At 37.2% G+C, this 27,623-nt stretch overlaps 1 protein-coding gene across 17 annotated transcripts in view; it reads right to left on the reverse strand.

Moving 5' to 3' along the window:
* The window catches only part of NPAS3 (neuronal PAS domain protein 3), a 765,248-nt gene that overhangs the window by 544,242 nt on the left and 193,383 nt on the right, over positions 1 to 27,623 (reverse strand). For 11 of the 17 annotated variants that reach the window (XM_039351858.1, XM_039351861.1, XM_039351855.1 and 8 more), the window contains one exon: positions 23,856 to 23,909. The exons of the other annotated variants lie outside the window; for them this stretch is intronic. In XM_039351858.1, coding sequence (XP_039207792.1) covers positions 23,856 to 23,909 — 54 coding nt within the window. The remainder of the gene's footprint in view (positions 1 to 23,855; positions 23,910 to 27,623) is intronic. 17 annotated transcript variants of the gene reach the window in all.

Here is a 27,623-nt window from a genome sequence, read left to right on the forward strand (position 1 = left end):
TTTATAGTATAAATATATATAAATATAACTTTTATTCAATCGTGTGATAACAGAAGAATATCTCTGTCATTGCTATGTGCACTTGGTTAAAATTAAGTGTGGTGTGGTGGTCTAGTAGTGAAGATGCTCACCTCCCACTCAGAAAGTTGAGAGTTCAATCCTAGGTAGCAGCAGATGTTTTTCTCTCAGGGCTCAAAGAAAAAAATATCTGTTCTGACTCCACGTGGTGTCAGGAAGCTCATCCGGCCAGTAAATATTCAGCTCTATCCAGTTGCCCTGACTCTACCCCAAATTAAGGGATTTATGGTTATAAAAAGGGAGGGTTTTTTTAACTAATATGTGCAATTGATATATAAGAGCTGTATATGAATTTTAAATTGCTAAATCATTCAAAATATCACATTCCTGATAGATTTTAAGAAATCTATATATGGAGAAAAGCTGAAGTAAGTATTTTCTGAAAATTCATTGGAATCCAATAATAAAAATCTTTTTTTCAATATGTAGAAAAAAGTAGACAGTTTAATAACAAATAATAATAAAAGCAACAATCAAAAAGCTAAGCGACTCACAAATAAACGTAAGAATTAAAATAAAGCCATCCACTAATTAAAGAGGAAGTATGATACATAATTATATAAACCAGAAAGATTCCATATTACAGAATGCCCCTATTTAACTGGAAATGAGTAAAACAGATATTCAATATTTCTGGCCACTGACAGCATGAAAGGAACAGATTAAAAATATCTCATTAAATGGCTGAAACACAACTAATCCAAACTTTAATATACCTCTTTTATTAATTTCAATCTTCTTCTGTGTATGTGGCTATTCTGGTTTAATTCTTTGGGTATAAATTAGGTTTTTTTTTAAAAAAAATCCCAGAATTATTTAAACATAATCCTGGAAGCCCATAGGTTGTAAATGATGTTTGTCTTGTGCCTCCTCACTAGTGTTTTTCTTATTTTTATAGTTAGTTTTATTTTTGAAGCATTTGTAGGTAGGTTCAGGCTGACTACTTAAATGCCTGTTATTTGTTCTCTTGTTATTTTATAAGCACACACATACCCTTATTATTTGTAATCTAACTTAAATGCTTTTTTATGCCCAGTTTTAGAATTCAGAGTCTCCTCTCTGCAGCCAGTTCATTCTTATGATTAACTGAACCGCGTTTTTAAATGTAGCACTTACTACATTACACGCTGTGCTATTCCATCTATTTTATATGACTAACTGTGAGAACTCTAGTATTTGTATTACATGACTTGTTTTTGTTTTTTTCCTGGTATCGCTTGTACCAAATGAAATCCATTCTAAAATTTGTATCATAGGACATAAAAAACAAAAAAGTTCTTGTACTAAATTTATATTTTGTTTTCTTTTTATATTATTTCACATCTTAATGACAACGAAAACTGCAAGCTCTTCTGAAATGAATTCCTTGTTTGGAGTATTATAATTTATTACTTTTCTTCATCAACAACCAAAATAAAATTAGATAAAAGAAAACAGCTTTAATTGAATTACCAAATATCTAAATTAAACCTATTTAAATATTGTACCAAAATGTCTAGTGAAAAGGTAAAATTCACAAAATTCAGCTCTCAAAAGAAGTCTAAAGGCAAGTGAAAGCTATCTCTTTAAAATACACAAATAGCATTTTATGCAGCAGATAATCCAAAGTCTCAGTGACCTTGGCAGTCTTGCAGAGGTAATCTTTGCATAGATGAATTATTCTTGAACAATTCCTCTAATGTATTAGGCACATGCATACTGTCCTTCAATATTAGGCATGCGTGTCTCTCTACCAATTGCTAAACAAATATACATATTAAGGACATAGCAAGGAAAGAAATTTTATATATTTCTTGCTATGTGCTATCATTTAAATTCCTAGGGGGAAAAACACCCCTGGAAATATTGTTGTGCAATTACAACACTTGTTGTTTCTTTCCATTATTTGATTAATATTCAGTATTGCAAAGTATCCATAGTGATTCTCTAAGGACTTGCTATAAATAAAAAAAAACAATCAAAACTAGGTCTAAACATTTTTTTTATCTCCTTTCCTTGAAACATGATGGAATTAGATCTGTGCTAATTTGTAAACCATTCAGAAAACTAAACTACTAAGTCATGTACGACTTTCAGCCAAGTATATATGAGCAATACCAATAAGATCTTAGAAAAAGCTTCATCTAATTAAGTTTATGTTCGTGCAAGTGTGCCGTAAGACAAACAAAAATGAAAACTACACAAGAATATAACAACCTCAGAAATGCTGTTTTCCTCTCAATGGTTCAAAGTAGCATGTGAGAGTATATAAACTAGAAAACAGCCTTCAGATTATAGAGAGCTTAAGTGTTAATTATGATTTTAGGCTCCTTTAGGATTACTGTATTCCAAAAAAGAAGGAGAAAGCTTAGGAAGCTAAGATGAAATTCTCATTTGAACATATTATCTTTAGAATTTCTTTAGAATTTACTCTTATTTATTTATTTATTTATGAGACTTATATACCGCTTTAAGTGCAAGCACTCTCTAAGCAGTGTACACCAGTAAGCAATGTATATGTATATTTACATTGCCCCCAACAATCTGGGTCCTCATTTTACCTACCTTGGAAGGATGGAAGGCTGAGTCAACCTTGAGCCGGTGAGATTTGAACCGCTGACCTGCTGAACAGTCAGCTAAAGTGGCCTGCAGTATTGCACTCTAACTGCTGCGCCACCTACTCTTCATTTCTTCTTTCTAGAATATCCATTTCTAGTGATCCATTACAATGTTTAATCTCCCTATTGAGTAGTACTGGCAACTCTCTATAGGCCTCAGAGTAGCCTCAAGAGTAACTCTGCAAGGATCCATTAATTTTGGAACATCAGACTTTTTGTGCCAATCCCTGACTGATTAAATGTAATAATGTCACAGTTTATATATTGCACAACTCTTTGACCCATATTATTATGCAACAAACGGTACTCAATGAGTAGTATTTAATAGTACTACACGTACAAGGAGGGAAGTAAACAGTGGGGTACCACAAGTCTCTGTCTTAGGGCCAGTACTCTTCAATATCTTCATAAATGATTTAGATGTTGGAATAGAAGGGGAACTCATCAAATTTGGAGATGACACTAAGCTGGCAGGAATAGCCAACACCCCAGAAGACAAGCTCTGGATCCAAAAAGATCTTTACAAACTTGAACAATGGGCCCTATTCAACATGACATTTAATATTGCAGACAGCAAGGTTTTACACCTAGGTAGGAAAAACCAAATGTGTAAGTACAGATTAGGTAAAACCTGACTCAAAAACAGTAACTGTGAGAGGGACCTGGGAGCCCTAGTGGACAATCACTTAAACATGAGCCAGCAGTGTGTGGCAGCACCCAAAATAGCTAATACAATCCTCGGTTGTATAAACAGAGGCACAGAATCAAAATCAAGTATTTGTACTGCTTTATAAATCCTTAGTAAGACAATACCTGGAACACAGAAAAGATGTTGAGACTTTGTAAAAAGTGCAAAGAAGAGCAACTAAGAGGATTAAAGGCCCTGAGACAAAAACATATGAAGAATGGTTACAGGAATTAGCTATGGCTATAGACTAGAGAAAAGAAGGATTAGTGGTGACATGATAGCAGTATTCCAGTATTTGAGGGCCACCACAAAGAAGAGGAGGCCAACTTATTTTCCAAAGCACCAGAAGGCAAGACAAGAAACAATGGCTGGAAACTAATCAAGGAGAAAAACAATCTGGAATTAAGGAGAAACTTCTTAACAGTGAGAACAATTAACTAGTGGAACATCTTACCTTCAGAAGTCATGGGTGCTTCATCTTTCGATATTTCTAAGAAAAGACTACATACCTGAAATGATATAGGGTTTACGACTTGAGCAGGGGATAGACTAGAACAGAGGCCCCCAACCTTTTGATCACCAGGGATCAGTTCCCTGGAGAGCGGTTTTTCCATGGACTGGAGGGGGTGTGGTTTCACGTGCTGCCTGTATCCCACGGATGGGGCTTCACTTGTTTGCGCAGACTGGTTTCTGGCATGCAGCAGACCGATGCTCGTCCATGGACCGAGGGTTGGGGACCCCTGGTTTACACAATGCACTGATTCATAAGCTAGCCAAGCAGGCACCAAGTATTATCTAATTCATGTTCTACAGAAGCTGCAAACTCTGTGCAGCACTGGTTAACAAGCACATTCCTGTACAGCTGATGGGAGTGACTTCTAAGTAAACACATTCATAATTAAGTGTCACCAAGCTAGATGCAAAATGTGGGTTGCAAGCGTTAGTGAAACTACTGGAACCAAACAGATTGATTTCCTTAAATTGCGACACTGATGCTCAAATAAACCCTAGATCAGAGGTTCCCAACCTTTTGGGCACCAGGGTCCAGTTCTGTGGAAAAAGTTTTTCAACTGACTGGAGAGTGCATAATTTTGTGTGCTTCCTGCATCCCATGGATGGGGCTTTGTTTGTTTGTGCGAATTGGTTGCTGGCATGCTGCGGTCTGGTACTGGTCCACGGACCAGAGATTGAGAATCCCTGGACTAGAAGACCTCCAAAGTCCCTTCCAGTTTTATTCTGATTGAAATTACTATCACCTATGCCAGAGCTTTCCCTCACTGTGAATTTTATTTAAATCTGAGCAGTGAAACAGCACAACTATAGTCTTTGTTGCATGGGCTGATCTGAGAGCTGATACATGTTTGTTTTATTAACAGAAACATGGAATAAACAACTTTTTTATTTCTTCCAATGATTTAATTTCTTGGATGTACCAACACAGAACACATCAAGCATATTTTCAAAGAAAATTGCAACTTATACTAACAAACATTGCTATTCTATGTCAGCTTTCCAAATCCAATTTAATATGCTTTGGCAAAATTCTCTTTTTAGTGGTTCTACATTTTTCAAATAAAATATATTGCACCTATCAGGTGTCAGAGGTCTGTACAAATGGATGGTCAGAGTTTCGTGTCATTAATGAACAACCCAAGACCAGTAGGTGGTTTGATATGTATACATTATGCAGACTTTTGTTTCTGAAATACACTTCAGACAGTATTTTTCATCAGATTCATGGATCACATAAGCAAGAGACAGAATTTGCAAATTATTCTCTCAAGAAATAGATAAATGAATTCTGTATTTATGCTACTGAAAGGAAAATTGCAATCATGATAGAGCAATGCTAGAGAAACAGGGTATATACGTGTTTGATATATTGGATAGCCTTGTCTGTGACTGTTCACGCAGTGTAAGAATTTCTTTATTCAAGGACAAGTTCTTTCACCTTCCCATCTGTCCCATGATTTTTTTTAATGTCTAAGACAGGTGGCCTGTTGGAAACCTAAAACCCTACGGGTACAAAATATGATTAAAATGTGACATTGGTCTCTATAATAAAGTAAGGCTTATGCTTAGTTTAGAATCTAAAACAAACTCATATAAATAAGTAAAGTCAATTTAAACTCTATATATACTAAAATTTTAAATTCAAGTTAAGGATATGCTGTACCAAAATACTGCTGGATCTGTGAGTGTATCTGCATGTCTAATGTTAGCAAATATATACATACATTACGCAGTTGAAGCTTCTTAAATGTAATTTAAATCAATGTTATATCTCACCATAAAACAAAGGACTGAAACAGTTAACTACCTACTAGTAAAAAGTTTTTATACTTATTATTATTAATGCATTATAATAAAGGCTAATGACTTCCACAATTACTCATCTTCTGCTGGTAAGAAATAAGATTATTTCTTCACATCTGGTCCTGTGCAGCACTGCAGCAGTCAAGGGGTTTGGGACTCATGCCTTTCGGCTGAGTTTCTTCCTGTTAGGGGACTCTAAATGGGCCAGAAGCCGACCAAAAGAGGCGGCAAAGAAGGAAGTCCCAGGGACCTCGGAGAGATGGCAGTCGACCAAATCGGTCCAGGAGAAGCCTTCCAGAAACCAACAGGAGAAAGGCTAGCCTAACTTCAGAGTCTAGCCCAAGCTGCAAGCAACTGAAGTCAAAAGCACTATTTTAAGCTGATTGTAAACAGTGCATTTGAATCTGGGTAAGGACATCGATTTTTTCTATCTTACTTATCAACTTTCTTGAAGGAAAAAAAATCCCAAGAAGCAAAAAACCTTCGAAAGTTAAGGAGGGAGATTTTTGCCCTACCTTTTTACTAACAGAGGTGGGAAATTAAACCTTTTATGGAGGACCAAAACGTATTGAAATGAAATGAAATGACTATAAAACCTAAATATGGATAGGTTTGAAGTTACTGAATGGTTAAGATTCTCATTTTAAAAGCAATTTGTTCATTTTGAAAATTTGAAAAATAAACCAGTGCTGGTATCTAGTGGTAGATGAAGACTACAACAGGTATCACTTTCATGCAGAACTTGGCAAAATCTGGAAAAAAACTAATTTCTGCTTGTGACTTTCAAAGCTCTAACAATAGGGAAAAGTTGTGACAAAAAAAACCAAAAACAATCTGGGCTGCAGATAAAGTGAGCCTTACAAACTTCAGGGAACAAAAAAAAAACTTTTTTGAACATTCTGGTATCTATTTAACTCCGACCCCAAAGCTATTTGCAGAGAAAAGAAAATTTGGATTCTTGGTCATCATGGAAAATCAGAGATTTGCAAGGACTATGGGAGGGGGAAGATCAGAGAAAAGTCCGACAATAACCCCAAATAGTTGAGCGCGGGCAAGACAGGTGGAGAGGGTTGGGAAAGGAGAAGAGGGACCCCCAGGGTCGACATGTATACCAGTGGAGGGGGCACAGTGAAAGAAAATAGGATTGACCAGGATGGGCAAAACAAAACAGGCAGGGAAAGGAACGATGGGAGAAAAAAGGACTGCAGGACTAAAATGCGAAAAAGGGAATGCAAGGCAGTTAGAGCAATTACGGTTGAGGTCCTTGGACTATGGTGCTGGAGGACTCCTGCAAGTTCCTTGGACTGCAAGGTGTTCAAACTAGTCAGTCTAGAAGAGATCAACCCCGACTGCTGTTTAGAAGGCCAGATCCTGAAGTTGAAACTCAAATACTTTGGCCACCTAATGAGAAGGAAGGACTCACTGGAGAAAGGCCTAATACTGGGAAAGATTGAGGATAATAGAAGAACGGGACGACAGAGAATGAGGTGGCTGGATGGAGTCACTGAAGCAGTAGGCATGAGCTTAAATGGACTTCAGAAGATGGTAGAGAACAGGAAAACCTGGAGGAACGTTGTCTATGGGGTTGTGATGGGTCAGACACGACTTCGCAACTAACAACAACAACAAAGAGCAGACAGGCCCATCACGTGCTCGATGAGCAGAGCGCAGAGTCAATTAGGCTTATAGGCAGACTCTCCAGCTTCCAGCGCTTACTCTGATGATGTCGGCAGAAGACCGGCGAAAGCTAAGGCAGTAGATATTTGTTTTTACGAACGGTTGTTTTTGTTGTTTTTATTTCTTTTACTTTTAACAATAAGCAGCTGATTTTATCTATCCCAGAGTTCGAGAATTTTCGTATCTTTAACATAAACATGCCTGGGATTCACATTCTTAAAATTATTAGGGATATATATATATATATATATATATATATATATATATATATATATATCTCCTAGAAGCACGAAGCCGATATCTCCTAGAAGCACGAAGCCGAAAGCACCAGCCTGAAGATGACGAATGAGACTTCGTCGAAACGTCGCCAAGACACTTCCAGTTTTACATGGGAGAAAACCCGAATAACCAAAGACCTACATATATATATATATATATATATATATATATATATATATATATATATATATATGTAGGTCTTTGGTTGTTTCGGGAGTAGTAAAATTAGAAGTGTCTTGGCAATATATATATATATATATAGTATCTTTGGTTGTTCGGGTTTTCCCTCGGTCAAAAATTAGAAGTGTCTTGGCAACGTTTCGACGAAGTCTCATTCGTCATATTCAGGCTGGTGTTTTCAGCTTCGTGCGTGCTGCTCAAAGCACGAAGCTGAAAACACCAGCCTGAAGATGACAAATGAGACTTCGTCGAAACGTTGCCAAGACACTTCTAATTTTACGCGGGAGAAAACCCGAACAACCAAAGACCTATATATATATATATATATATATATATATATATATATATATATATATATATATATACACATACATACATACATAGATACACACACACATATATACACACATATGATTTATATGATTTATAGTGTGTGTGGATGTATTTCATATTTTCTCACACTGCTGCTTTTTCTGGCAACTGCAGATAATTTATCTGGAAAGGGTATCCAAATATCGTAGAATGAGTTCCTTTATTTTAGAAACAATATTTTAGAAAATATTCTGAAAAAGATAGCAGTAGTGTTTACAGAAAGTTCCCCTGCATAAAGCTTGAATTGCAGATTGTTTAATTTCCCCCCCTATTTTATATGGAATAAATTCAACATAATATTGTATACACCAGTTAGCAAAAGCTAAGCTGACCACAAGGGTGTAAATATTCTTTTGGATAATAGGCTTTCCCACTATAAAAGTACAAGTTATGATAAAAATAACAACAAAGCCAACCCTGCACCCCACTGAAAATATGATAGGAGCAATTAACATTGAAAACAGGAATTCAGTTCAATCTCTACCTGCAGGCAGTTTCTGAATAACAACGGTCTTCAATGCAGTGCTATATAGGCTGTTCCAATACAGCAAAGAGTGGCATCTTGGTGTTCTTTTTCTCTCGCAGCATCAATTTACAGTTTGGAATTGTGGCTCATCCTTGCAGGATTATACATAATCAACTAGAGAAAGGCAATATTCATAGTACAGAGGTGAGGAACGCTATGCACCTCTTTGCAAGGCCCCAAACTGATGACTATCATAAATTATGTATTTTTTTTCACTTGCTTTTACATGTTTTTCACAAAAAGGGAAAAAAACAGTATGGGGAAAAGAGAAACATTTCCCATTTATCCAGTTCTCTAGCAGCAGGTTCAAATGCAATGGCTTTGTAAGAAATCATATTATGTTCTTTACTTTCGTAACTTAAATACAGAATTTGGGCCTGTGTATGTGCATTGAATATAGGCAAATACTGATGACGTATCTACATATCAATCATAAGAATAGAGAATAAATGTTATATAAGTTTTCAGAAAGGTCAAGATAGAAAATGAAGAGTTGAAATGACAAAGGAAAAACAATGAATTTTCCTGATAAACCAGAATATTTTAAGTATTTTCTAGATTAAAAAAAGGAAGTGAAATCTATTGTGATTAAAAGTTTGGAACAGAATACTAAGTGATAATTGCAGCAGATAATTAAAATTTAAAGTGTTAAATTATTTAGCATCTTCTAAATAATTGAGAGAATTCTAAAAACTAAGCAGAATAAGACTGTAAAAGTTTGTGCAATATATCACTGCATTTTATATATGATATACATTACCCCATGCCCGCATTACTTTTATTGATATAAAAAGTGCCTTCCAAAAGCCTTATAAAGGAAATTAAACTATATTGATTTACATTCCCTGAAAAAGAAAATGAAAAGCTGCTCTCTGAGGAGCATTCAGTAGATATATTCAATATTTAGTTAAATTGATATTATTCAAATATATCTCAAATTGAATGTATAATCTCATGAGATATATGTTACTGTAAAAGATTCATTTTGATTCCTCTTATCCTACTGTTAAATGTGGCTGAGATGCTTTAATTGACTTGGTCTTGGTAATCAATTGTGATTGGAAGGAGAGATTTATAACCAACATCAGACCTATCTAGTTATCATTTAACAGTGCTGACAACAGATATATGGAAATTGCTTGATGTTTGAACTAAGTTGCATTTAGGTGAATTTTAAATTAAATTAATGTATGTTTTTGAGATGCAGCTTATTGAAGCTTTCAAGATATCTAGGAAAAATAACACAAATCCAATTATAAAAAATAATTAAAATATTTTAATTCTAAAAATGATAAAAAAATACAATATGAATGTGTTCAATATAACAGCACGTTTTCGGTGGAGGGTTCTTAAAAGGAAACAGAAAGAAACGCAATTTCACCAATATCGTCCTGAATCTTTTCTGAACTTCTGTGCTTTGATTTTGGTTTGTTTTTTATGCTTTTATATTATAAGATTCTATGGACTTTACAGTCACTATATGATAATGCATGCCACTCTGAATTATGTGCTAAATAGTTGGGTATATACAATACACTGAATGAATGAATGTATGAATGAATGAATGAATGAATGCTCTGTACAAACTAATGTAGACATTTAGGAAAAATGTTTATAGCAGCATAGACTGCAGCAGAATACGTGCAATGCTCTTCCCAGCTTTGTCCCTACATATTTACAATATGTACCATTAGATACAAACCAGAATGAAAAATAAAAAAGTCAACTTCTCAAAAAGAGGAAATATAATCCCTCCTAATTTAGCTCAATACCGATGATAATATGAACACACATGAGTTTTTGCTAATGGTACTAAATTGGAAAGTTGAAAGAAGAAAGTAAAATGAGTTGATTTTACTTTCTTCTTTCAACTTTCCAATTTAGTCTACACTTGTAAGATTTCCTGGTAGCTTCTCATTCTACTACAAACTAGGTCTGCTTAAAGCTAGTTATATAGGTGTTCTTTACCTAGTGCTCTCTTTTAATCTTGCAGAACATGTGTTACTTCCTTCCGTCTAATCCAATTTACCCATTTAAATAATTATGATGCCATGGAGTACTCCATCAAATGATTTGCGGAATGCAGAAAATATTAAATCTGCAGAATTCTCACAATCTCCCAGATCAAAAATGAGATGTTAGCCTGGCAATATTCTTGAGAACACTATGCTGATTTCTAGTAATTGATCTCTAAATTCTTTAAAACAAATCCTTATGATCTATACTGGGATCTACTCAAGAACTGGTATCAGGCTAGCCAGTGCAAAATAAAGTAGTTTTATCTCTGCCTTTCATTTCTTGCCTATTAGCATTTTTGCCATTTATGCAGAGCCACTGGTATACAGGTAGCCATCAATGTATGGTCACAACTGAACCCGAAATTTATGTTGCTAAGTGAAACATTTGTTAAGTGAGTTTGTCCCATTTTACAACTTTTTGCCACAGTTGTTAAGTGAATCATTGCATTTGTTAAGTGAATCTGGATTCCCTGTTGACTTTGCTTGTCAGAAGCTGCAAAACGTGATCATATGACCTTGGAACACAGCAATGGTCATAAATATGAACCGGTTGCCAAGCATCTGAAGTTTGATCCTGTGACCCTGGGGATGCTGCAATGGTTGTAAATGGGAAAAACAGTCATAAATCACTTTTTTCAGTGTTGTTGTAACTTTGAACAGTCACTAAATGAACTGTTGTAAATCGAGGATTACCAGTACTGTCTTTTTATATTTTGAACATAAATAAAGAAGCCTGTTTTGTTCTTAGCATCCTTTATATTTTTTGGCTGAGTTCTACAATTCTAGACTGCCTCACTCTAATCTGTGACCTGGGTCTTTTTCCATTTTATATATGTCCTCTTTTCTATTTTTGGATCTTCCTTATGGTTTTTTCTGCTGTCCATCATATTTTCCCCTCATTTGACCTACCTCCAATTGTACTTTCAAATTCTCCACTTTTAAGAGCTCCATTCCTTTGTCCCTCTTTTCACATGGCTTCTCATGCCATAGGATCTTACATAACACTTCTCCAGCATGAGGATGGATAATCCACGGATGGGTTTCCTGTTGTCCTTTTGCCCAATAGACTAAGTCTGGGAATTTGCCATGCCTCCTGCTGGGCTAGGCTGACCCAGTTCCGACTTAGTCTTGTACCCAGCAGGACGCGTTGGTTCTTTCTCAGATCACAACAGGTTGTACCATCCGTGAATTATCCCCTTTCTCATCCCTTTTAGAGAGCATCTAGGGTTATTTCCTATTTCTCCCAAAGCAAAAATAAGCTAATTTCGTGTTCTTTCTCCCTTTGCCTTTTTGGCTGCCGAGGGTTAGGCATCGGGCTGAGTACAGTCCGACAGGGCAACTCAGCTGAGCCGCGGCTCAGCTGATCGGTGGGCTTCTGCGGAGCTTCGAGCTGTCCGCAAGCCAGCTGGGCTTCGACCCGAAGATTATCGGCATCTCCAGCTTGCCACGCTGACAGCGGCTGCCATTTTGGGAGCCTCACGACAGCTGTTTTTTCTCCTAAAACCTCCGAACTTTTTCTTTCTCACCTTCCTTTACTGCGGAAGACAGAGAGAGGCAGAGAAAAGACTCAAATTCCTCATATTCTATTACAAATCCCATCTCTATCAATACAGAGCACTGCTGTTTGGCCTGTCGTCCGCTCCGAGAGTGTTTACAAAGATCTTGTCAGTTCTAGCCACCCACCTGAGACTGGTTCCAATACAGATCCAGTACTATCTGGATGACATTCTCATACAGTCTATGTCTGTTCAGACAGCGAGGTCAGACTTGGCCCTCTCTATCGAGATTCTTCAGAACCACAGGTTCTCTGTAAACTTTCTAAAGAGCCAGATAGTTCCTTCCACTCAACTTCTTTATTTGGAAGCGGTCATAGATACGGGACAGTTCATGGTCTACTTGTCACCGGACCGCCAGAATAGTATCCAGACCCTGGTATGTCAGATCCAACAGGACCATGTTGTCTCTCTAGCCACCCTTTCTCAACTCTTAGGGAAGATGATCTCGTTCATTTCTATAGTGCCATGGGCCAGATTATACTCCACAGACCTGCAGTGGTTCCTACTCCCCTTTCAGAGGCAGAGAATCAGTTCTTTCAACAGAAAAGGGTCCCACCTCAGACACTGAACTCCCTCCGCTGGTGGACCTCCCAAGCGGTAACCAGAGGTTCATTTTTCAAGGAACCGACATGGCTCAATCTCACTACCAACACCAGTCTCTTCGGCTGGGGGGCTCATCTCCAGTCTCAGTTGGCTCAGATGGCTCACTAGACCTACAGCACAATATAAACTGGTTGGAGCTCAGAGCCATACACCTAGACTTACAGCACTTCAGGCACGAGGTGAGGGGACAACATGTTCTAGTCCTTATGGACAACGTAGCAGCCAAAGCCCACGTAAACCGACAGGGGGGCACCCGGTCCGGGACACTCATGACCAAAGCCAGGCTGCTATGCTCCTGGGCAGAAGCCAACCTCTCCTCCCTCAGAGGGGAACACATTTCGGGAGACACAAACAAGCAGGCAGATACCTTGAGCAGGGCGACAGTGGACCACTCCGAGTGGCACCTGCATCCCGAACTATTCACAGAGACAGCAGAGAAGTTCGGTCACCTGATACTAGACCTGTTCACATCTCCGGTGAATTCCCAACACCCGAGGTTCTTCTCCTGTTTTCCAGCTCTGGGAGTGGAGAGAGTGGACGTCCTCTAATGCCGGCAGTCATTCGCAAACTGTTACAGGAAAGGGCAGAGGTTGTACTGGTTGCTCCACATTGGCCAAGATGTCCGTGGTTTACCGACCTCGTGAGCCTTTCCATCTCTCCCCCATGGAAAATCCCTCCAGATCACATTGCCCTCAGCCAGGGAGCCTTCAACATCCAGATCCCCAGTGGCTCCAGTTAACCGCCTGGCACTTGAGTGGCGATGTCTGAACCAGGAATCCTATTCAACGAGGGTAGTTAACATGATCCAGGCATCCTTCTACAAACAGAATATATGACTCCACTTGGAAGAACTTTTCTCTCTGGTGTACTAGGAATCAATTTGATGTTTCATCCATCACTATCCCTAGAATCCTAGAGTATTTGCTGGAGGGGCTTGACAAAGTCTTATCGCCAAATATCATCAAAAGGCAAGTGGCAGCCCTGGCAACGGTGCTGTCATGTGAGGATTCATCCTCTTTAGCCCATCACCCAATGGTTCACTCCTTTATTAAGGGGGCAACCAACAAGAACCCACCTCCAGTCCATAGATACCCCTCGTAGGATCTGCCACACATACTGCAGGCTCTTACCACGACACTGTTCGAGCCCATTAAGAACTGTGAATTGAGACTCCTGTCCATGAAGGTGGCCTTTCTAATGGCTGTTACATCAGCAGGCGCATATCTGAACTGGCAGCACCCTCTGTCAGGGACAACCTATGCATTTTCTGTAAGGACAGGGTGGTCCTTAGACTAGATCCATTGTTTGTTCCAAAGGTAAACACTTTATTCCACAGATCACAGGAACTTGTACTACCAGACTTTTGCCCTCACCCATCTCACGACTCTGAGCATCAGTGGCACACCCTAGATATTTGCAGGGCATTGAGACATTACATCAAGCGGACTTCTGGCTTTTGCAAATCAGAAGCGCTTTTCATCTCTTTCCAACCCTTTTCCATGGGGCAGGTTTTGTCGTCGACCATAGGCAGGTGGATCAAGGCTTGCATTGCAAGGGCATACCAATCCCACTCCTTATCTTTATCCATCCCTAACCATATCACTGCTCATTCCACCTATAGTGCTGCAACATCAGCGGCTTGGGCAACACAAGCGCCCATTGCTGAGATTTGTAGGGCAGCGACTTGGTCTTCGCCCTCCCCATTTATTAGACACTACAAAATAAACAAATTTGCCTCTGCAGACGCCTCCTTTGGCCGGAAAGTGTTACAACAAGTGGTGTCGTCCAATGGGACACATGCCCTGACTAAATCCCATAGGGACTTTGGCAGCTTTGGTATGTCCCAACCGTGGGTTATCCATCCTCATGCTGGAGAAGGGGTGTTGTCTTACCTGAACACCTTTTCTTAGCATGATGATGGATAATCCACTCCCACCCCTTTTAGTGTCCATCAGATCCTGTGTCAGGTGTAGGGGGAACCAACACATCGGACTTCGTCTGCTGCTTCGCCTTCGTCGGAACTGGGTCAGCCTAGCCCAGCAGGAGGCATGGCAAATTCTCAGACTTAGTCTATTGGGCAAAAGGACAACAGGAAACCCATCTGTGGATTATCCATCATCATGCTGAGAAAAGGCGTTCAGGTAAGACAACGCCCCTTCTCTCATATTATTAAAAGCCTTTTTTGGGAGTTCAAGACTTATTGTCAAGGTTGAATTGCTAAGATGCCTTCTAACTTCCATCACTATTCAACTTGCCATAGAAACAGGAGGGGAAGGAATAGAAAGCATGAGAAGAAAACAGGAGTCTAAGAAGCCATCCACAGACCATGAGAGCCACGGTCACTAACACAGATGACTGATGGAGAAGTGGACCCTTCTCATAATAAACTAAAGAAGTATGATTTGCCAACATGAACACTGGGTGGGTAGAGGTTATGCGAAGCTATTGTTAACTAGGAAGATTTTTATGCAGAAAAACCAGAACTGGTTTTGTTTCTTCAATTCCAAGATGTGTATTCAATAAAGTTCCCGAACCCGGAGGCAACTGCAGAGCTTTCTGAATTTGTAGAAAATTGAGTCCTAAGTACATAGGACCTTTTTCAATTGTGAAAGCCATTAATCCGATAACTTGAACTACGGTTGCCAAAATAATTGAAGTGAGACCACCCAGTGTTCCATTGTAGCTTATTGAAACCAGTTAAAAAAATCTAGCCTAAGGCCAGGTGGAGAGGAATCTCTTCCACCTATATTGGTGGAGGGTGAGAAGCATTATGAGATTAAGAAAATACTAGACTCAAGGATTTTTAGGGGGAAGTTACAGTACTTAGTCCAGTGGAGAGGTTACCCCATAGCTGAGGCTGAATGGGTAATAGCTCATAATGTTAAGGTTGACAGATTAATAAAAAATTCATGATAAATATCCTCAACATCCAAGAGGATGATATTTGAATGTTTGGTTAATTGTGCTTACTGTTTCCCTATGTTTACCCTTCTTTCAGGGGGCCGGCATGTCAAGATAGAATTGCTAAGATGGCTTCTAACTTCTATTGCTACTCAACTTGTCATAGAAACAGAGGGGTAGGAAGCATGAGAAGGAAACGGGATTCTAAGAAGCTGTCTATGGATCACGAGAGCCAAGGTCACTAAAACAGGTGTCTGATGGAGAAATGGACCGTTCTCATAACAAACTAAAATAGTATGATTGGCTAATGTGAATACTTGGTGGATGGGGGTTATGGGAAGCTACTGTTAACTAGGCAGATTTTTGCATGGGAAAACCAGAGCTGGTTTTGCTTCTTTAGTTCCGAGATGTGTATTCAATAAAGTTATCTTTTATGGCACTTCAAAGCCTTGAAGATTACTTAATTTTGAAACCGCTAGTTGGACAGTTGACACTTATCTAGACTCAATTTTAGATTCCCTTAACAGCAAGAATCCAGCTTCACTTATTTAGCTCCCCCAATGTTCCTGTTACTTTTATTTCCTCAAGTTACATACAAATTACAAGGTTTTGTTTTCTCAATGTGATCTCTAGTACTTGCTTTACCACAACCATTCCTCTACTAAAACAGGACAAATTAGTAAACAAAATATCACAGATCTGCCAAACCCTGAATTTATAGAAAGACTGCATCTATCTGATACTGCAGTGAAAATTACCTCATTTATTTAGCATATGGCAAGCTATTACAAATAAAATACCTGGTAGACATTATCAGCCATGACATTATTTGTAAATAAAATATGCTTTTATTGAGAACCTCCATTTTCAATTAAACAAATATAAGATACTTATGATATAAAGCCTGCACCATTCTAGAAGCTCTAGGCACTGAAATTCTATATAAATATTCAGAAGCAATGCTACCACACAAAATAAAATACAAAAACCTTAATGTTATACATAATCCAACTGTTCCAATTAAAACATATTGTCATTACCATACATATATCATTACATATAACTTAATAATATAAACATAACAGTACATTAATCATGAGTTGTGAATTAATATAAACAACCAGAGGCATCTGTAGAAATGTGATGGCTTTGTCAAACTGAGTACTGTGACATAAGTTGTACTTCTTACGTATGTACATATAATGTTGCAATGGACATACAAAAGGGGCAAAGCTTGTGCTGCAATATTTATGCTCCCCCTTCCCATAATGCCAATAGAAACAAAACATGTCTTAAAACCACGGCACACATTAACTGAACAATTTGAAATAAATCAAATTATTTATGATGTAAAGAACAAAGATAAAATCTCTTTCTACTCCAAACATCTGGATGTGTGGGAAAGAAGTCCTGTAGAAACATCTTGTATTCAAGATGAGTATGATATCATATGGAATAAGTATGTTGACTGACATTATTCCAAAAGTTGGATTGGTATATTAGGCATAAAATGGAACTCTAAACAAGAAAAACAACTTTTTAATAGGAATAAAAATATTCTGTTTTTACAAAATTAATATAGAAAGGTTTGAAACAATACCTGGCAATCCATACAGCATTGTAGTTGGAGATTACTGGGACTATGTAACTGAGGAAAACTCACTCAAATGCTTATTTATTTTTTTCCTGTTTCTACACTATCAAACATATACTAACTAGATCATATTTATTGACTATCATGATTTTTAGCCCTTAGAATTTCTCTCTCTCTCTCTCTTTCTCTCTCTCATTCTTTATTTATGCCATTTCTCCAAAGCTAAGAAAGGACATCATTAAAAAATAATCAAATCAAGTTTAATTTTAGCATTGGTTTAACCTACTGTGTGGAGTGCAATTTCTGGCTACCAGTTTAAAATGGGGGAGATGGGAGGGCTTGACCTGAAAAACAGTTGTGCACCTTAAAATTTACTGAAATCAAACAGATCTGCTCCATATTTTCCTTTAAATGAGAGGGTGATATAGAAATGCTTAAAATAATAGAAGTTGGAGAATGTTGAATCAGAAAATAATATAGGTAATTCGTTCTTCTTTTTGGGATAGGTATTCTAAACCTGAAAGCTAGATTTCTGCTTTGAAAGCCTGATGATAATCTCAGGCTGTAAATCCTCTAAAATCTCTCTTTGTGGGTTCCCTTCTGCATTTATTTTCACTAAAGAAGTGCAATATGACTTACTACTATCAAATATATAATAGCCCTATTTAACATTTTTTCTAAAGCTTAGTTTTTTTACAAGATCTTCACATTAAGAAAATTTATTAACAAAATTACAACAAAATATCTCCAAAAATCAAGTAAAAATTATACAATTATACAATTTACTCCTCCACATGAAAAACCAATATCTGTAAAAAGCTTTTACTCTACAAATAACTCCAAATTTTGTAATAAAATAAAGCAAATATTTTGTTATTTTCCCATCCAGCTAGATTGTAGCTATGTTAAAAATCTTCCAAACTAAAGATTTATCTAAAAAATTAAAAATTAAACAACAGTAGACCAGTGATTAGCCTAATCTTCCACTGGACCTCTATGAATAAAATATGTCTGGAAACCATTTTCTCTGTGTTTCAGGCACACAGTTAACTTGGATAAAGAAGCCTATAACTATTTGCCTATATAGAATAGAATAGAGCTGGAAGGGACCTTGGAGGGCTTCTAGTCCAGCCCCCTGCTCAAGCAGGAGAACTTATACCATCTCAGACAAGTGACTGTCTAGCCTCTTTTTAAAAATCTCCAGTGATGGAGTGTGCACTATTTCTGGCGGCAAGCTGTTCCACTGGTTAATTGTCCTCACTGTCAGGAAGTTTCTCCTTAATTCTAGGTTGCTTCTCTCTTTAATCAGCTTCCAACCACTGCTTCTTGTCCTTCCCTCTGGTGCTTTGGAGAATAACGTGACCCCTCTGCTTTGTGGCAGCCCCTCAGACACTGGAATACTGCTCTTATGTCTCCCCTATTTCTTCTTTTCTTTAGACTAGCCAAACCCAAGTCCTGTAGCTGTTCTTCATATGTTTTAGTCTCCAGGCCTTTGATATCTTAGTTGCTCTTCTCTGAATTTTTTCCAAACTCTCAACATCTTTTTTGTGATATGGTGACCAAAACTGGCTGAAGTATTCTAGGTGTGGTCTTACTAGTGTTTTATAAAGTGGTACTAATACCTCACGTGATCTTGACTCTATGCTTCTGTTTATACAACCCAGGATTGTATTAGCTTTTTTGGCTGCTACTGCACATTGCTAGCTCATGGTTAAGTGATCGTCCACTAGGACTCCAAGGTCCTTCTCACAGTTACTGTTTTTAAGCCAGGTCTCGCCCAATCTGTACTTGTACCTGCCTAAATGTAAAACTTTGCTTTTCTCCACATTGAAACTCATTTTTTGGATAGAGTCCATTGTTCAAGTTTATCAAGATCTTTTTGAATCCTGAGCTTGTGTTAGCTACTCCTGCAAATTTGTTGAGTTCCCCTTCAATTCCCCCATCTAAGTCATTGATGAAGATATTGAAGAGTACTGGGCCTAAGACGGAACCTTGTGGTACTCCACTGCTTACTTCTCTCCATGTGGATGTAGTGCCGTAGGGAACTACTTATTGAGTATGGTTTGCCAGCTAGCTACAGATCCATCTGGTGGTGATGTTGTCTATTCCACCCTTTTCTAGCTTACCAAGGAGTAGGTTGTGGTCTACTTTATCAAATGCCTTATGACAGATAGCTGAGCAGCCATATGTGATGATTCATTAAAAAGAATATCAAGACGACTTTCAGTTTTACGTCGTGGCAAGACGGATACAGGAAGGCAGGCTCTGCCTCCCGTGCCCGATTACAACCTGCTGGGGGCCCTGAAAAGGGCCTAAAGTCACCCCGAAGAGGCAATGAAGGAGGGGTATCTTGTTGATCACAGAAAGACTGCGGTCTTTCCGTTTGTTCTGAAAAAAGCCTTCCAAACTGGCAGGGGAAAGACTGGCTACATTCCTATGGCCAGCCATTAGCTGCTGACAACTGAAGAAGAAAAGCACTAATTAACACATTGTAAACAGCATGTTTGGAACTGGTTGAGAATATTGATACTTTCTTTATTATTTTACAACTGAATTTCCAGGGAAAGGCTATCAAGAAACTAAAAACTTCCGAATATGAATGGAAGTGGCGTTTTAATTTCTATGGGGGACAGAAATACGCAATATTGAAGTGGAAGTAACATAAAGCTACAGTTTTGAAATTTGAGAACTGAAATAATAGTTAAAATTTTCTCTTTAGAAAAAAAACATTGAGGTGAAATATAAGAAATCAATCCTTTATCTTAAGAGTGGAAAAAGGATTTTGAATGACATCTAGTGGTAGATTTGAGTACAGCACTCTGACTAGCTTCCTGGCTATTTGGTGACTCCTAGCTTAAGGGAGAACAGCTGGCAATAAAGGAAAATATTTTGCCATACTTATCACCCTGACCTTTTTGAACTATAAACACCTAGTGAGCTTGGTCTTTTAATCTCAAAAGCTAGTGGGAGAGAAAAAAAAATTGACCTTTGATTATGTCTGCCTGGGAGACACTTTTGAGCTGCTTTCAGGAGGTTGAACACTTTGAAACTTTGAACATTGTGAATTATAACCTTTCCTGACTGACAATTTTTGGATGCCTGAGACAAAAAGATCACTATAAAATATTGCTTTTGGAACTGGACCTGTATTCTGGAATTTATTGGATTATACAAGCTACATATAAAGACCAGAAAGCGAGAGGAAACTTTGTTTTACTGAAACTGGTGATATTAGAGGATCTCCAGGAATGATGCCTCAAGAAAAAACAAACACCTTTCAGAAGGAAATATACTCTACACTACAACTAATTCACCAAACAATTGTTACATACAAAGAGGACATAAATAGAAATCATAATGAAACTAAAAATAATTTAGATAATATAAATGAGCAAATCTCCAAATTAAATCTACAACTAGAAAGTTCCCAGGCGACTACGAAGTATGAACAAATAAATCAGAGATCAGAAGATGAAGCAGAGGAAATGGGCCCAGAGACAGAAGAGATGAAAGAAGGGAAATATAAACTACCATATACAAATAAAATACTGCAAGACTTACCTATAACAATGAAAATGCAAAAGACCCTTTACCCTTTAAGTCTGTAAGATGACCTGATGACAAGGAAGAAGATTTTGGGGAATGAAACGTAGAGCTGTCAGGGAAAATGTTACAGTTTGGGAGACAAAAGATGAGGGGAGAAATTGAGGGAGAAGGAAGGTGGAAGTTGCTTGAGGAACATAAATGGGTGGAATTGCCCCCCAAAATATCCTACCTAAATTGTCTTCCTCATGCTAAGCAACTCTCATAAAAATAGAAAGAAAATTCTTGGGTGACTTAATTGCCTTGGTTTGGAAAGCTACTTGGCAAAGAAAGAAAGTGAGAGTTAGATTTAAAAAAATAGAAGATTTGATCTATTAGAGGGGACATATGTTTAAATACTTGTTTGAATATGATTAAAACATGAATGACTCTTAGATTTAATTACTTTTATAATGAAAGATATGATTTAGAATTAAAATAGCATTTTTTCTTCTTCTGATATGGGAAATATGAAAATTAGAGGAGGATTGGTATGAATAAAACTTTTAGTTATATAAATGTAATTAAAATTAAGAAAATCATAACTGACAAAGATCCTTTAAATATTGATGGGAAATCAAACTTTAACAAGAGTACGAAAAACAGGATATTGATTTATGAATTGATATTATTGTTATTTGTATAATATTAGTAAAATATGATGAAGATGTTTATATCTAACTTCATATACATCAATAGTACCAAGAATTAGAATTGTGTAATGAGAGGGAAATGGAAAAATATGGGGAAGAAAGGAGGATCAGGGGAAAAATACTGGATTGTGCAGTACTGAATAGATTTATATTGAAGAAGTTAATATTAAATATGTGAACCCAGACAACATGTTATTTACTAAGCTCTAAAGACTGTAATTCTTAAAAATTAATAAAACTTTTAAAAAAAGAATATCAAGGAAGTTTGTTTGGGTGAGATAACTGCACTTTTGGTTGTTTAACCAAGATGGATACAATACATGTAACTGAAAACCCTTTGCACATTATTACACAAAATGATTTACCAACACATTAATTCTTCTACTAAAGAAGAAACTATTTAAGTGATTTCTAGAATACATCAATTTCTTCCCACCTACTGACTACCGGATTCAGCACTACGTAACTATCAGCCACATAAGTGAATTATTCATATGTAGCAAAAAATATTTTTTTTTATCTCTGATTGTACTTTATGATTCAGCTGGCAACTGGTGACCGATAATAAGACATGAGTTTGATGTCTTATCAAATTTGAGCCCATTGAAAATTCTTAAGTCTTACCCCATACCAGTTACTTTTCAGAAATTTTATTTTCTGATAAGGCGAGTTTGAAAATATCTGTACAAATTATGCCTGGAAGCTTTCTGGTAATATAATAAATTCTGCATCTTTTGCACTAATTCTCTAGGCATCATTTCTAGTTAAAAAGAGCATAAAAATTTGTATTACCATTCTAAACCAAACTCAAACTTCTGTATGTTATCTGCCATTAAGCACAGTGCCCATGTTCATATCATCCTTATTGGCTCCAGAAGATTCTTACCTTCTGTTTACTCAAAATATTTGGACTTAAAATTACTATAGCTACTTGGGAAAGCCTTCATTATCTGAAATATCCAGGTAACATTAGTCTAGGGGCTGTTGGAAGCAAAATACTGCAACAGAATTATATTGTTTCAGGTAAACACAGCAATTCCTGTAATATATTAAAGCAGCTTTCCTCAGTCTAGTGTCCTCCAGATGAAGTGAGCTCATGTTTCAAGAAACAAAGGCGTACAAGTAAATTGAATAATGATAATTAAAAATAGTAACTCCAATTCTGACTTGGGATAGTGAATGCAGTATTTTCATGGTATATGCAGAAGATATCAGAGCGAGGAAAGCTACATTATTTATCTTGAACATCTTTCTTGTTCTTACTAGACAATCACTTGCAAACACTGTGGGACTTTTTTATTGTCAGCTAAAGGGCTAGAGTCCTGCTGTTTGCCATTGCTGTGATTGTCAAACATCTCAGTTAAGGCAGAAAATCAAAGCACAATAAAAGATACTGAATGAGGCACTAACAAACTGATCGGTGTTCTTACCTAGCAATAATCTTTACTACTTGATAAGTACCCTAAATAAGGCTAGAAAATACCCCCAATCATTCATCAGCTTGTTAACTGATTATTGTCCAAAATAATACATTTCTTCTCAATATTTAAAATACCTGAAATAAACTACTGATGAAAATATCTCACAAAAATGCAAAATAAACTGGTGACTAATTCAATGTGATGAATAGCTCCTTTATTTCGTTCTGAGAACAATAAAACTCAAAACACAACATGGTAATAATTACTAAATATTAGTGATCTGATTGCTGAGTTTTAAGTCTCACACCTTTTAAATTTCAATCCACTCTACTGCCAAACCATTACCACAGCTGTCACCAATTTTATCCCCTGACACTTTTGAAAGGCACCAGGCCAGGGTATCAAGTTCTTCCACAGAACTATGATACAATTAAAAGCCTAACAAGATCTGAACAGAATGTTTATCTCTGTATATCTCTGAAAATTAATAAAGGAATTATTTCTAGTTAGTGATATATCTAAAATACATGTATCAATCAATAGATACTTATTTACAATTCATACATAACTAGATTCCTGGGAAAGATGTAAATTGAATATTCATTAGATGACTCGGAGCAATGTACAATCCACAACACATTCTAAAAGTAAAGATTTCTTGTAGTTTCAAGTCTATCTTTCTAGGCAACTTGAGTATTTGGCTCAAGAGATGGAAAAATTAAAGCAAAAATATGTCTTTTGGAAGCTGTTTCTATAGTCAATATCTCAAAGGATGGGAAGTAATAGCCCTCTGAAAAAGCTTTAGAAAACCTACCTGGGAGGGGTAACCCAAGAATGGTGTCTTGCCATGGGCATGTCCAGACTTGTTCTAATGGGAAAAAATAATTTAGGGTTAACTCATGGGAGAATGTGGCAGCAAGAAGTGAAATGGATTGTTCTTTAATACTGCAATGTCAAGAAACATTAATTAGAAGGAGAAATATTCTATCTACTATTAGACATAAAATTCTAAAGATAATAATAGACCTACAAATAATAACAGAATACAACGTTTGATATATATTTCATTGCTGTTTCTGTAATATTGTCAAATAAGTCACAAAAATAGAATTCAAATCTGAGGAAGGAAGGCTAGTAGCAAACTATAAGGAAGTGGATGATAGGGGAAAGAAGCTGAATAAATGTAAAAAAAAAATTGGTGTGAGAGAAATAAATAAAATGAGTAACCCCACTGCATCCTCCGGGGTCCCTTTGAGTGAAATTGTTTCACAGAAGGTATGCATAGCCTCCCACCCTACCAGATCTTGGAGGAGGCTGAAATATCAGAGACAGGTGATCCCACAACTAATGTGGCTTTGTGCAAAGACTCTTCTGGCTATGACTACTACCCACTCTTTAAGTAGAAGCCATGAGTACTTTGTACTTTCAGACTTGCAAGATTCTGTTAATGTAGCCTTACAATAAAGTAGATTTAACTCATCTAATATGTTTTCTGTCTGGTTTACCCAGGAGGGCTAACATAAATCTGAAGGTACAAACTTCCTGTCACCACATTTAACTGATCAGTTTGGGTAAGCCCTTCTTAAGTTTTTTTATCTGACCATTAACAACTGCGAACTCTTCCCTCTCTTGGTTAATCATTCCCTAAGCAGCATCTCTTTCCCTCGTCTCCCCAGGTCATCAACACATTCCATTGCAATTAGTTATGTTTTGCTATTCTTATTGCATAATATAATTTTAACAAAAATTCTTAACTATGCTTGCTCTTGTTCATTTTTTGATCCATTAGTGCTCCAGACATCTCCTATGCCATTTTATCTCTCAGGATTTCTCTAAAAACCAAAAGAATTTCTAAGACTCAAGAGCACAGAGAGTTCATATAGGCATCAACTGATTCAGTTGCCATCACGAGTTTGGTCTAGTGCAGTGGTTCTCAACCTTTTTAATGCCGCGACCCCCAACTGGTCATAAGTCGAGGTTTACTCAACTGGTGCAGCACCATTTGCAGAATGGGACTTTTGGCGGGCTCAGCAGGGCAGAGATAGCCTGGACAATTCCTATTGGCTTTTGAAAGCCAATAGAATTAGACTCTATTCAAGAGAGTCTATTCTATTGCTTTCAAAAGCCAATAGAATAAAAGGGAGTAGCACAGCTAAGGAAAAGGGGGAAAAAAATGGCGGACTGCGTTGTTTGGCGACCCCCGTGAAATGGTCGTTCGACCCCAAATGGGGTCCCGACCCACAGGTTGAGAACCACTGGTCTAGTGAGTTAAGGCACCAAGCTAGAAAGAGATCCTGAGTTCAAGTCCTGCCTTAGCCATAAAAGCCAGTAGGGTGACTTTGGGCCAGTCACTCTCTCTCAGCCCAACCCACCTCATGGCACTGTTGTTGAGGAGAAAATAGGAGAAGGAAGGTGTGTTGGATATGTTCATCACCTTGAGTTATTGTAAAAATGATAAAAGTGGAATAAAATAAAATAATAAAATAAAATAAGACTCAATCACACTGACAGACCAATTGAGACCAATTAAACTGGTCCTTCCATAACCATAGAGAATCTAAGGCTAACAGAGTATAATGTGTACATGACAAATGATTAATCACAACAACCCCCAGTGGTGATATTATGAGAGCTGAGAAAAAGTCAAGTCTAGCATGGGACTATCTAAAACTTGAATCACATTCATGGTTGTTAACTCCTGAGCCACTTCCAACTTGGGCCCCCAGAATGAGCAGGTTGAAGTTTCCAAGAACAACAAGTCTGGGAAACTCCAGTGCCAATCTGGCCACAGCATCCAACAAACAAGGTAAGGAAGTGGTTGTGTAGCAGTGAGACCGGTACACAAGCAGCAAGAGCTAGGTTGGTCTAATGGTTAAGGCATTGGGTTAGAAAGCGGGAGATTGAAAATTCAATCCCCGCCTTAGCCATGAAAGCCAGCTGAGCACTTGAGTTATTTATAAAAATAATAACGATGGGATATAAAATAAATAAATAAATCCTTTATGATGCAATAAGGACCAATTTTACAAATAAGGCTTTATATCCAGTGGAGTAGTGCCCTTGGAAGCTACTAGAGTTTCAGAGGTGGCAATAACTGCACCTCCATCCCTGTTTGGAAATCTCAGTTTATGGAGATTGAGTGGCTTCCAAAAATCACCAATATGAAAGATATGGACTGAGGTGGTTTAGTCAAAGAGAAAAATGAATTGAAGGAATATAAATAAAGGAACACACTGCAGGTTAAAAGGAAGGAGAAGTCTAAGTAGTTTGAAAATATAAAAGTACATTTGTAAAATATCTCTTTCAAATTATGGCAATATGTTAGAAGAGCACCAATATTATTTTGAAGAAGTATGCCACTAACGTGTAAGACTTTTTAGAATAAAAAAGAAGTAGTGTATCTGGTTACATCCTTAGTTGTTACACTGACTTTGGTCTTTGAAAATTAACCTCAATTAGAGCATCTGTTTACATATTATATTGTAATGTGATGAAAGCCCTCTGAAGATATAGATTAATATGCAGATGTTGAGATTAGAGGTGGCAAATGAATAATAATCTAAAGTTTCATTAGTCTGTAATTCTTGATATCTAAACATTAAATATTAGTGTGCTTGTCTTGAAGCAATACATTTTAAGTGTTTCAATGCATCAAAGAAAAGAATAGATTTACCTTTCCCAATCATATTGTGAGCTTTACTACGCTACATGAAAGACAGCTCATTCTTTTGTAGTATTCTTTTGTAGAGAAGATGGCTAGAAAAGAGATATCTTTTTTACTTGCAAGAAATTCTATTCTACTGAGGGTTCCCTAGAAATGTGAGGGGCAAGAGAAGACTATAGAATATTAATCTTATAAACACTAGCCAGTCTACAGCAACCATTAACCAGTGGCTAAAAGCAGTCTTTTCCAATCTGATGTTCTTCAAATGTTATGGCCTTACTTGTACATCTAACTTGAGGTCCCATTTAACAAAAAAGAATACAACACAATGTTAATTTACAATTTTCATCCAATGTAGAATTTCCCTTTAAAAACTTACAAATACCTGTATCTAAAATCATGTATCTAAATGTCTAAATCATGTGTCTATCTGTATATTTAAATGCATCTAAAATATATCTAAATGCTCATGAACTACCTTTACAAAAAAAAAAACAAAAAAAACCAGATAGGATATGATAAAATTGTGTATATAATGTAAAACAGGGCCTGACAAAAGATTTTAAGACAAACAACCTAATCCTTTTCACTGGTCAATCTCAAATGATGTGGAGATAGCAAAATGTATCATTCTGACCTGAATAAAAGGATGTTTCTGCCCCAGAGGTATAAGAAAACGTTACTCCAGAAGATGTAGAGCAGTGGTTCTCAACCTGTGGGTCGGGACCCATTTGGGGTCGAACGACCATTTCACAGGGGTCGCCAAACAGCGCAGTCCGCCATTTTCCCCCCTTTTCCTTAGCTGTGCTACTCCCTTTTATTCTATTGACTTTTGAAAGCCAATAGAATAGACTCTCTTGAATAGAGTCTAATTCTATTGGCTTTAAAAAGCCAATAGGAATTGTCCAGGCTGTCTCT

This window comes from Crotalus tigris, unplaced genomic scaffold (assembly GCF_016545835.1).
Source record: "Crotalus tigris isolate CLP2741 ecotype Arizona unplaced genomic scaffold, ASM1654583v1 scf7180000018371.15429387391:27106975, whole genome shotgun sequence".
Classification (NCBI taxonomy): domain Eukaryota; kingdom Metazoa; phylum Chordata; class Lepidosauria; order Squamata; family Viperidae; genus Crotalus; species Crotalus tigris.